This window comes from Hoplias malabaricus, chromosome 12 (assembly GCF_029633855.1).
Source record: "Hoplias malabaricus isolate fHopMal1 chromosome 12, fHopMal1.hap1, whole genome shotgun sequence".
Classification (NCBI taxonomy): domain Eukaryota; kingdom Metazoa; phylum Chordata; class Actinopteri; order Characiformes; family Erythrinidae; genus Hoplias; species Hoplias malabaricus.
In genome coordinates, this window is record NC_089811.1 from 9,271,231 (window position 1) to 9,283,401 (window position 12,171).

Consider the following 12,171-nt stretch of genomic DNA (forward strand, 5'->3'; position numbering starts at 1 on the left):
TGAAAGTTTAGTGCACTGACAGAACAACAACTCTGTCCACTTCTGAGCAGAGAAGTCAAGGGTTTTCTTTGGGAGTAACAGCCTCAGGTCTTTACACTAGATGTTGAAACATTGATTTGATGGCAGTCATGAGAGCGTTAGTGAGGTCATGTGCTGAGGTCGGTTATTAGTTCTGGATCACAAACACAGATTTAATTGATCCCAAAGCCGCTGTATGCAGGTCCATTACTCCACAACCCGATGCTAAGGGGCTTTATACTCTCGTCATTAGCAGCAGTGACATTACACTCTCAGAAAAATGTCCATCAACATTGTCTTTTCCACTGCATGGTCCCTACTCTACTTCACTAGACTCTGTTTTTCTGCTTCTCCACCGAGTAGGGACTTAACCGTGACGTGTAAACCTTGCAGAGCTCTGATTGGCCGGAGGGAGCCGTCACTCTATGCCACGCAACGCAGATGACCAGCACCAACTCTACATCTGTAAAACAGCAAAGATCACGTTTGTTGTTATCTGACTCACAACAGCAGCGGTACTGGATAAAGAGCCAGGAACCAATCAGAGAGTCGAGTCGGTACCATGCAGTGGAAAAATTTTCAGCGCCTGTTCCTTTAAATAAGAAAGTGCCACTCGCTGGTCACCCCGACCCTGAGCGCACAGCAGTGAAGAGCGAGGAACAGAAGCTCTGTTTTTTTTTGCCGTTTTGTCTTGGTTCTCTTTCTTCTCTGTTTTTACTCAGTGCTCTTATTTCTCCGCGCTCGTTGTGTGTGTTTTGCTGCATTTAACCTCGTCTTAGCGCTCTACATTTGTTGTTATCTGACTCACAACAGCAGCGGTACTGGGAAACGAACCAGGAACCAATCAGAGAGTCGAGTCGGTACCATGCAGTGGAAAAATGCTTTAAGTGACAAATCACATCATTCATCCGTTATCTGTAACCGCTTATCCAGTTCAGGGTCACGGTGGGTCCAGAACCTACCTGAAATCATTGGGCACAAGGCGGGAATACACCCTGGAGGGGGCGCCAGTCCTTCACAGGGCACAAATCACATCATCTGATGACAAATCAAATTTGTGATGGAGGTACCAAGTCCACACATACGGCTTCTTCATTGCGTAAACAAACAACACCATAATTAATGATGGACAGAACACAAATCACTCCAAACAGGCTGTTATTGACCTCCACCTATAATCAAAATTACCCTCCACTAAGAATAGCTCACTAGAAACTTCCCTTTCCCAGCTCTCCGCTCATTCCTGCCCCTCTCCAAACCAATACGTAATGGGTTGTTCTAGCCGAGGCTGAAGGCTAGCATCATGCCCTGTACGTAGCTGCCAATGTAAACCTGAGGTTTCCAGGGGCAGGGACCCCAGACTATAAAAAGGCAGAGCTGGTGTCCCCCCGCCTCTTTCACTCCGCCGCTGACGGTTGGCTGATAGCAGGGCAGAGCTACGGGATGCTCAGCGGGGTGTCGTATGTCACCGCTGCCCTGTAATCAGCGTACATGTGCAGCACTAACCCACACATACCAGCCCGCTCCAAAAATAGCACATTGCACCACCGCACCTCACATCCACTTGTTGGGGAAAACTATTATTAAGGAAGATTTCTTGCTGGAGGCATGGGCCCTGCTGCGTAAAGTAAACAGACAAAGTTTAGGGATTCTTAACCCTTGGAAGTCCAAGTTTCTGTCAGCCATAAGGAAAAACCGATTTGTGATTATATGCTGAATTAGTGATGGATGAAAATTGTCGCGTGTACAGACAGACACCACATGGAATTAGTGGGTTTGGCTGCACATCTGCACTGAAAAGCATTGCCCATAGGCCCATGACTTGAGCCTAGACTCAGAAATACTGTCACATACAGGTACACTGTTGTCCACTAAAGATACAGACCTCTTCTCCAGATGGAAAATTGAATAGTAAAATAGACTAATGGCAGCTTTCTAATGCACAGTCCCTACTCTACTGGACTCTACTCTCTGTTTGGTACCTGGTCCTTTCTCCACTACCCCCCCCCCCCCACACACACACACACCCACACACACCCAAAATGTATCTGATGTGGTCTCAAAACCCAGTCTCAAACGGGAACAGCAGGCTTTGGAAACTACAACAACGGTGGCAGTAACATTGAGTCATTTACTTGCCGTGTATTGGTGTGTTGTTGTTTGGACACAGCTCCGTCATCAGTTCAGACAGATCAGTAGAGTTTGTTACTTTCTTGTTGCTGCGTCCAGCTCTCACTGGATTCTTTCGTCCGCCACCGATCCAAGGAGCGTTTGAACCTCTTCAAAAGACCACGGTGTAATTTTACGAGCTGCCGTTGTGAGTCGGATGAAAACAAATGTGATGTTTTTTACAGATGGAGAGTTAGTGCTGGTCGTCTGCGTTGTGTGGTGCACAGTGACGACTGTCTCTGGACAATCAGTGCTGTGCAAGGTTTACACGCCACGGTTTAGTCCCTGCTCAGCTCAGAACCTGGTTCCAGGACCAGATTTACCTGATAGAGAATGAGGAATGCAGAGTCGAGTCTAGTAATGTAGGTACCATGCCATGGAAAAGCGGCAGTAGGCCATTTGACTTGCATGCAAAATGAGCAACCACAAACAGCTGTGGCTTGTGAGGACGTGCTGCAACAAAAACACACCCACAGTGAACAAAGTGGTATCTGCGAAGATCTCCCTTACTAACTTTTAAGGCTTGGATTTGTGAAACTTTTAGACCTTCTGGGCCATTCCGGAATCGCTTTTATATTTCTCTCAGTCTTTTTACAGCTGTGTACCTGCAAAATTTCGACCCCCCCCCCCCCCCCCCCACAAGCAGTGCATCAGACCTACAGCATGCGCCGGCACACGCTGTAATCAGTGCTTTGTTTTCTTTTCCTGTGCTGACTCCTCCCTGTGCAGATCTTACCTGGAGATAGCAGCAGGCCTCCCTCTTTGGAGACGGTGTTTTCCCCCTTGTTTTTCATGCCCGGATCTTATCTGCCATCTCCTCCCTGTCTCCTCTCAGGCCTGTGAAGTCGGGAGCGGCCACCATGCTCCACCGAGAATAGCGCAGGTCCGTGTCCGCTCAGCCCTCCAGGCTTTTCATTCCCTCCTCTTTTCTTCTGCCACACTGTCCCCAGCAAGCGTTTCCCAGATGGTTCGGATAAGGGACACCTGCCAGGTTTACAATCACCTGTTTTGGTTCCTTTGGGATGAATCTCCCGTTTGTAGGCACTGAATGTTTGAAGAAAACACGGACAAGAAAGAAGTGGGGGAGACAAAGCAGAGCGCGCTCTGGGGATATCAGTTCTTGCTGAATAGGCCCAGGAGCTCCTCGCTGTGTGTTTTTAACACTCTGGCTTTGTTGTGGCTGGACGTGCAATCAGTGATGGAGTGATTTTGAAAGACTCAAAGCTCATTTAATCTTCGGCTTGTCCGGAAGGAGGGAGCGCAGTCAGACCAAGGTTCACAGCGAAAACCTGGGCACATTTGCACACGGCGACTGATCCACCTTAATCATTATGTCTTAACACGGTCACACTTTATCAGTCAGTCTCAGCCTCTGGAGCCAGAGGTCACACTGTGACATTAGCAGATCGGACAGACTTCGTTAGTTGACCCTGGCTTTTTTTGTTTGGTGGTGCAGCAGCTAATGAGATGGCTGGATCTGTTTATTTCCTCACCTTGACCGTTGTATCTCTGTGTATTTATTAACCCAAAACATGGTTTACACATTTCTAGAGCTCTGTGATCACACTCAGAGTTTGTTTGGAATGTCATCTGTTAGGGCTCCAACAAAGATTTACTTTAGTAGTCGACTAATGTGTGTTCTTCAATTAGTCAATCAGTGATTAAAACATAAACAAGGTTAGGCCTAAATACACTATAAACTCTCTGTAAAGTAGTAAGAGTCATGTGAGATTAAGATAGTAATCACTGTATCATTTACAGGTGATCAGGAATCAAATTTATAAACTTTTTTAAAGGTGGAACTGTGCGCCGATTTGTAATCTGATGCACCATTTAAGGTGGAACAGATCGGCGACTTGTAATCTGATGCACCATTTAAGGTGGAATGGTGGATTTAAGGTGGAACAGTGTTCCAATTTAAATGGTGCACCGACTTGTAATCTGATGCACTATTTAAGGTGTAATGGTGCACCGACTTGTAATCTGATGCACTATTTAAGGTGGAATGGTGCACCGACTTGTGATCTGATGCACTATTTAATGTGGAACAGAGCACCGACTTGTAATCTGATGCACTATTTAAGGTGGAACAGAGCGCCGACTTGTAATCTGATGCACCATTTAAGGTGGAATGGTGGATTTAAGGTGGAACAGTGTTCCAATTTAAATGGTGCACCGACTTGTAATCTGATGCACTATTTAAGGTGGAACAGGGCGCCGACTTGTAATCTGATGCACTATTTAAGGTGGAACGGCGCACCGACTTGTAATCTGATGCACTATTTAAGGTGGAACAGAGCGCCGACTTGTAATCTGCTGCACTATTTAAGGTGGAACGGTGCACCGACTTGTAATCTGATGCAGTATTTAAGGTGGAACAGAGCGCCGACTTGTAATCTGATGCAGTATTTAAGGTGGAACAGAGCGCCGACTTGTAATCTGATGCACTATTTAATGTGGAACGGTGCACCGACTTGTAATCTGATGCAGTATTTAAGGTGGAACAGAGCGCCGACTTGTAATCTGATGCAGTATTTAAGGTGGAACGGTGCGCCGACTTGTAATCTGCTGCACCACTTAAGGTGGAACGGTGCGCCGACTAATAACCTGCTGCATAATTTAATGTGGAATGGAGCGCTGATTTTTAATCCTGATGCACCATTCTTAAGGTGGAACGGAGCGCAGACTTGTAACATGGCAGCGGGTTTGTAATTCTTTTTTACGTGAGTCATCTGGTTAATCATGAAAAATGAAACCAAAGGACTAAACCAACAGATTTTTACAGCCAATAAGTGGCTTATGTTTACATTGCTTGTGGCTGGGAGACAGTTGCCAACTTTGACTAATGCCACCCTAGAATTTCCTGTAGTTAACTGCAGTTAAAAATTAATAATGCGTCATTGATGAAATTCCGAATAGACAGTGTTGTAATAGGTCATGTTGATTATGCCGACTAATCATTGCAGCCCCTGCATCAGAACAGCACAGGTCACTCTTTATCAGTCATTCTCAGCCTCCAGAGCCAGAGTTCACACCGTGTTGACATCACAACATCAGGCTATGCATGGTCATTGACGTTTTCCCTGTGTTTGGACCCTGTTTTCAGTGACCATGTTCTTTCCATGTGGTCAGTAATGTCAACATTGATTGTGCTCATTTATTTTGGCCTAATTTTTTCAATATGTTGCGAGTCCACACCAGCTCCCAGTGAAATTTTCCTCTTGGAAATATCCAAACACATGTGGGGCTCTGTCTTATTTACTTTCCCATTTTCTCCTCTCGAAGGATGCCAAAGGCCGGTGGGTTTGTCGCGGGGCAAAGCCAAGGTCTGCTGCTACAGCGGGTGGTACTACTGCCAGAGCTGCCACCAGGACAACCTCTTCCTTATTCCCGCTCGACTGTTGCACAACTGGGACACGAACAAACACAAGGTGAGACACCAACACAGCTACAGCACACATGCATAATCGCCATGACCATGATTCAGAGAAGACGAGCCTGCATCAGTGTAGAGCTAATGTAGGTTTGTAGGGTAGTAGATGTATTAAAAATCATATAATATATTTTATTAAACTGACACAAGTTTCATATACAGTGCTTAAAACTGAGGAATAAAATGAAGACGTTAAAGAATGTCTCCGTTCACACAGCAGGAAAAAGTGGCCCAAATCCAATCTGATCTTTTTCCTCATATTTGACACGGGTGTGTGATTTACGTCTGTGTACACAGGGGAAAAAATAATCATAGAATCTGACAGAAATGTGCTACTGAAATCTGATCCATATCCTATCCTACATTGCGAGTCTGAGTGGTGAGATCAGAATTCATGCCACTTTTACATCAGCTCATCAGGGATTACCTTCATATTTCATGTTGCCAGGAGAGAAAGATGGACAACAGCAGTAAGGAATGGTCGGTGTACATCCATCCAAGGCATTTTTGGTTTAATGTTGAGGTGTTTACGGAATGGTAATTGACGGGTCAAAGCATATTTGTTTTTGTTAGAAAATAAATCTTGTGGGAATTGATACGGGGGGGGTTCACTGCCGTTGTATGCTTAGCGGAACCTATGTGTGCTTTTAGGTCCTTTACACCTTTATTTGCTACACAAAACATGGGAATTTCTTTTTTAATTCATCCGAGAACTTACATTTTTGTTTCGGCATAGCTGCTCGAGATGAGGGTGGGTACATGAGCTTTGCCTGACGTAAACAAGGACTACTGACGTGCAGACTGACCAATTAAATGTTTACAGAGAAGGTTATCGACCAATAACGGTAGCTCTACTGTCAGACCGTCCAATCAGAAAATTTTAGGCTACTTCACCACGCCCCCTTCTCACTCAAGCGAACCAATCGGAGTAGGGGAGGGCGGGACTAGTTTGAGAACGAAACGATTCTCAAAGTTCTATGTAAACGCTAGAAAAACAAAATCCCGGACGTTTGTGAGATTCCGCCCCGACATTTTTTTAAAGTCTGGAATAGAGGACATAGTGTGGGTAAAAGAGGACGTCTGGTCACCCTATGTTAAGCAACTTTACGTTTAGAACCCAAGAACCCTTAGTTCACACACTCGGCCTGTGGGTAATTACTGACTATTGGAGTCAGTTTGTGTTTTAATTGTCCATTAAATCTTAATATTATCATCTATTATTCATAAAGAAAGTAGAGAGAGAGAATGAGTGTGAAATACCAGCTTCCATTCCTTTGTTTTAAAACCCAAACACTTTGGACAGATTTGGTATTTTTCCTCCTGGGCTCCCCCTTCAGTTGCAGACTGCATTTCACTGTTATAGCACCATCCTGGAATCAAGAGGGAAGGAGAGGGGGTGTTTTCCTGCCTTCCTTCAAAAGTTACATAGTGCAGTTTCCGCAGTGCTGAGTCTGGATTAGCCAAAACAGAGGCTCTGCTCTCCCTATGACAGCTCAGAAATACTGCCTAGTGTTCCTTTTATCATGGAGCATGAAGCATTGCACTTTTGCGCATACGGGTCAGTTTAGGAGCGTAATCTGTTCAGACTGATGACGGACATAAGTCACATTACAAAATCAGTGTGAATGGTCTAATAGACAAATCAGATTTGGGCCCTGTTTCCCTGCTGTAGGAACATATCCTAAGCCACCAATAACTGCAGCCAAAGAGCAGGAATACAGCATTGTTTTGTAGCTGGTTTTACAGCCCCTTCCTTGTAGTCTTTGCACGTTTGTAAGGTTGATCAAGCATTTAGGAGCAGTAGCTCTGGCCCTTATCCTTCCCTAAGAGGCGAGCCAGGGGACAGGGAGCATTTCTCTTTGTGGTCCATGCTGATGCTGATAGATGTCCTTTCTCATCAGGTGTCCAAACAGGCGAAGGAGTTTCTGGAGTTCATCTACGAGGAGCCCTTGCTGGACGTGCAGCAGTTGAACCCGTGTCTGTACGAGCATTCGGAGCCACTCGCTGCCGTCCTCAAACTTCGGCAGCAGCTCCAGTCTCTCAGGGCTTATTTATTCAGCTGCAGAGCCACAGTCGCAGAGGACCTGCGTCGCCGGTGAGTTCCTTCGCATGTTTTGACAGTTTTGAACAAATCCAGAAAAAACAGACCACGGTTTTCAGGTAAACTAAGTGGGACCACATTTAATAAAAACTTTTAATGCAGTTTCTCTATTGACCAAATGCTCCAACATTTCTGCAAACTGTTAAACGTGTCTTTGACTTCAGTGGCGATTAGAGTTTCAGCGACTAATCGACACGGTCAACAACACTGATTTTAAAAATATATCTTGACTTAGAATGTCATGGTTGACACTTTGATCATTTGTAAACACAGTGTACTACAGGAAGTGATGGAGCAGCATCAACCAAAGTAAGTAACAGTCGCCACGAAGGCGCAACACAAAGCGTGGGTTTCCTCTGGCTGACTGTCTGTGAGGAGTTTTTGTGTTCTCCCTGTGTCTGCGTGGGTTTCCTCCGGGTGACTGTCTGTGAGGAGTTTTTGTGTTCTCCCTGTGTCTGCGTGGGTTTCCTCCGGGTGACTGTCTGTGAGGAGTTTTTGTGTTCGGCGCTTCAGTTCTGCTTAAAGTTCTGAGACCCTTTCCACCTTAGAGTGCTGGATGGTATTGTTCCACTCCTGAGCTCAGACCTTAAATGGTTTATCTTCAAATGTATTTTTCTTGGTGTTGTTGAAATTACTTGAAATAAACCTTAAAAACAGCTTTAATTGTGACCCTGTAGCCAATTTCTACACAAAAGAAGAAAAAAAATCAGAACACAGGTTTCTAAAGTTGTGATTCCTGATCTGCTGTTAAAATCTAATAGATACAGTGATTACTAACTTAATCTCAGATTTTTACTACTCTACATAAGACAAACAGAAGAAAAACAAGGCTGTGCAGTAGGGTAGTGCCATAGCATATTGTTCAAGATAATGTCATCGGATTTTTAAAAACAATATTGGGACAAAGGGATGCAGAGTGCGAGCGGAGCCTGATGACTGAGCCTGGTCTTCGGTGGATTCCTGAGGCCCAGGCTGAGTGGAAATGTAAAGGGACTGTGTTTACGTGAAAGGCTCCTTGCTAAAAGGGCCGTCCTCATGACGAATACTCAGTGACCTCCTCCGGGTCATCTTCATGTGTGGAGACCATGCGGCTGCACTTATCCCCTCACACATTTGTGCTGTGAGGAGAACTCTGGGATGAAATATCGCTCAGTGGAACAGCATGGACTCGGGTTCCTAATGGGGTCGGGGAAATCAGGGGCTGTGAAAGAGAGGGGACAAGTCAAACACTGAAGTCTTCCTCAGAGTAAAGTACAGTCTAAGAGTGGGGACTTCAGTTTCAAAGGCCATCTCACTGGGGCTGTTGGGGTAGTGATGTTGAAATTTGCTATCTATTGCTATTTATGAATAGATTTTTGCATACAGCTTATCTACAACTGTTAGTTATTGTCAGTTCTTAGCTGTCGTCTTTGGTATCAACAAAACTAGAGCTCATTATACACATGAGCAGTAACCCAGAAAAGATTCAGACTTTACTTGGATCAGCTGGTAAGTGTGAACACAAATGTCCTGCGTGTGCTATGGTACAAAATCCATGTGTTAACAGAGCCGCTGATGTTCCAGAGCATCCTGCCGTTCCTAAATCCCAGCTCTGACCACAAAATCTCCAGCTGTTCACTACAAGAGTGAATAGGCAACTCTGGAAGCTGTCTGGATCTGGAGTGTGTATATGAAAATGGCTTGGGTTTGCCTGGCAAGCTTGTTCACACGCTGCTTCAGGCAGGTGGATCTTTACTGTAGTATTTTGAGAAGTTCCCTTGTTTATCACAGTGATCCTGGGGTTGTGGGTTCACCTGCGAAGGATTGGCACCCCCTCCAGGTTGTGTTCCTGCCTTGCACCCGGTGATTCTGGGTAGGCTCCAGACCCATCGTGACCCAGAACTGTTACAGATAATGGATGAATGAATGAATGAATGAATGAATGTTTATCATCATGTAAATTAACACCCTCTTATTATTTGTAAGCCTCTTCTTGTCAAAGTGTGCAGTCCTTCTTAAGCCACATTCTGACTCTCTCAGTGATACTGAGGTGTTCTAAAATGGCCGCTAGGGTCCTGTCAGATTGTGGGGGTCCTTTAGGCTCAACCACATCAGACACAATGGGAAAAGGCAATGCAAAACTGTGAATCATATCAATGCCATTCACACCAGAATTTTTTTTAAAAGGGCCGCTTTTTCTTTCTCTTTCTCTCTTTTTCTTACTCTCTCTCCTTCTCCCGCTTTCTTCTGTCACTCTTTTGCTATCTCACTCACTCACACTTTTTGTTTATTTTATTTTTTTTTTACTTTTTTCACCTGCTCTCTCTCTCTCTGCTTTTTCTCTCTTGGTTGCACTCTTTCTTTTTCTTTCTTTCTCTCTGTCTTTATTTTCATTCTCTCATATATAAAAATGAAATATCTGAACTGGCTCATTGGCTCAGATTGCAGTCACGGCTCAGCTGACGGTCTGCCGGAGTGTATATTTGTGGGCTCTGTTTATTGAATTATTGAACAGGCCGTTGCGCTTTCCTCTTTCGGTCTTTTGAACTCGGCGGTGACCGAGGCTGTAGCTGCCCGTTTGAAGTACAGACCAGGACTTCAACAAAGCCAAAGGCAAAGGTTCGGTTTGGTTTGGTTTGGTCAAGCTGAGGATCTGTCGGCGGTCCAGCTCTCCGGGAGTCTTCTGGAGTTCTCCCAGCTGTGGCAGCTGTGGGGGGGTGGGGGGTGGGGGGGGGTGCTTTATCTGGCTGCTGTGTTTACGGGCGGCAGCGGCGGCTCTGACCCTGACTGGAGGCGGCTCTGGGCTTCCAGTGTTTACGGCCAGCAGCGGCTAATGCTCCACATTTCCAAACAGTGCAGGATTGATGAGAGCGGTGGCGCTAAAATATTACCCCGACCATCCATCGCCCAGAAGGCTGAGCACCCATCAGACGCCCTGAGGAGAACGAGGAGTGTTTACTCAGAGAGAGAGAGAGAGAGAGAGAGAGAGAGAATGAGAGAATGTCACTGCACTGCACAGGGCCCACACACATTTACACACTTTTGGTTTGGCTTCAGCCAAAGGGCAACTTGTTGGTTGACACAAGATAATTCTTCAACAATTTGAAATCTAGAACCCTGTTGCATTTTCTGCGTTTTACAATCCAAATTATCCCCAGCACATCCAGTGATCTTCAACTCTGGACCTGGGGACGACTTGTTCAGTGCTTGCACATGTGAGTCTGGAGCCCACCAACCAGCACACTGTGAAACAAGACCAAGACAAGTTTAAATTCAGCAAAAGAGACAAAACGAGAATGGAGAAATAACAGTAAAAACAGAGAAAACGAGAATGGTGAAGAAAGGGAACCAGCTAAAACGGCTATAGACCAGAACTTCTGCTGCTCGCTCTTCGCTGCCGTGAGCTCAGGGTCAGGGTGAACAGCGAGCGGCTCGTTATCATTTAAAGGAACCCGTGAGGACAAGGAAAAGACCCACGTGTTCTGAATCTGCACACACCCTGTTCATGCACTTATAAGGGAGTTGATCAGCTGGAGTCTCCATAGACATTAGCCAATCATCTTGGAGAGGTTTAATCAGAAGATTCAGGCAGAGAACACTCAACACTGTGGGGAAACCCGTGAACTTAGAATACATTGCCTTTCCTGAACCCCTCTGGCTTTGGGCTTGCAATGTCTGGGTTTGGTACCTTTCTGACTGTCCATATCTGAGCTTCATATCTAACTGGAATGGAGAAAGCGTTTGTTCAGGGAGAGAGAGACGAGACAGAGATAAAGATTGATTCTCACTGTAATGAATGACCGGTGTTTTTTTATTTTTAATGTTTTTTTTTAACTGGCCTCATTTAGTTAACAACAACTGTACGTCAAATCAAATTACAACACAATACATGTCAACGGTATTTGTCAGTTTTCACATGGAATTGGACAAATCACAAATAGCAGGTGAATAAAATGTTACTTTCTTATTTCAGAAATAATAAAAAAAATATTAGAAATAAATAAAACTATGCTTTATTTGAAAAAAATATTTATTAAAATTCATTCATTATCTGTAACCCTTATCCAGCGGTGAGCCCTTTTACCTGGAATCCTTGGGCGCAAGGCGGGAATACACCCTGGAGGGGGTGCCAGTCCTTCACAGGGCAACACACACATTCACTCACTACGGACACTTTTGAGTCACTTTTTTGGACTGTGGGAGGAAACACAGGGAGAACACACCACACTCCTCACAGACAGTCACCCGGAGGAAACCCACGTGGACACAGGGAGAACACACCACACTCCTCACAGACAGTCACCCGGAGGAAACCCATGTGGACACAGGGAGAACACACCACACTCCTCACAGACAGTCACCCGGAGGAAACCCACGTGGACACAGGGAGAACACACCACACTCCTTACAGACAGTCACCCGGAGGAAACCCACCCGGACACAGGGAGAACACACCACACTCCTCACAGAC

The 12,171-nt window shown here is 45.3% G+C and overlaps 1 protein-coding gene across 1 annotated transcript in view; it reads left to right on the forward strand.

Annotated features, from left to right (window-relative positions):
• plekhm3 (pleckstrin homology domain containing, family M, member 3) overlaps nucleotides 1-12,171 on the forward strand; it is a 44,481-nt gene that overhangs the window by 14,790 nt on the left and 17,520 nt on the right. Inside the window, exons 4-5 of the mRNA XM_066641340.1 lie at nucleotides 5,473-5,618; nucleotides 7,522-7,715. Coding sequence (XP_066497437.1) covers nucleotides 5,473-5,618; nucleotides 7,522-7,715 — 340 coding nt within the window. The remainder of the gene's footprint in view (nucleotides 1-5,472; nucleotides 5,619-7,521; nucleotides 7,716-12,171) is intronic.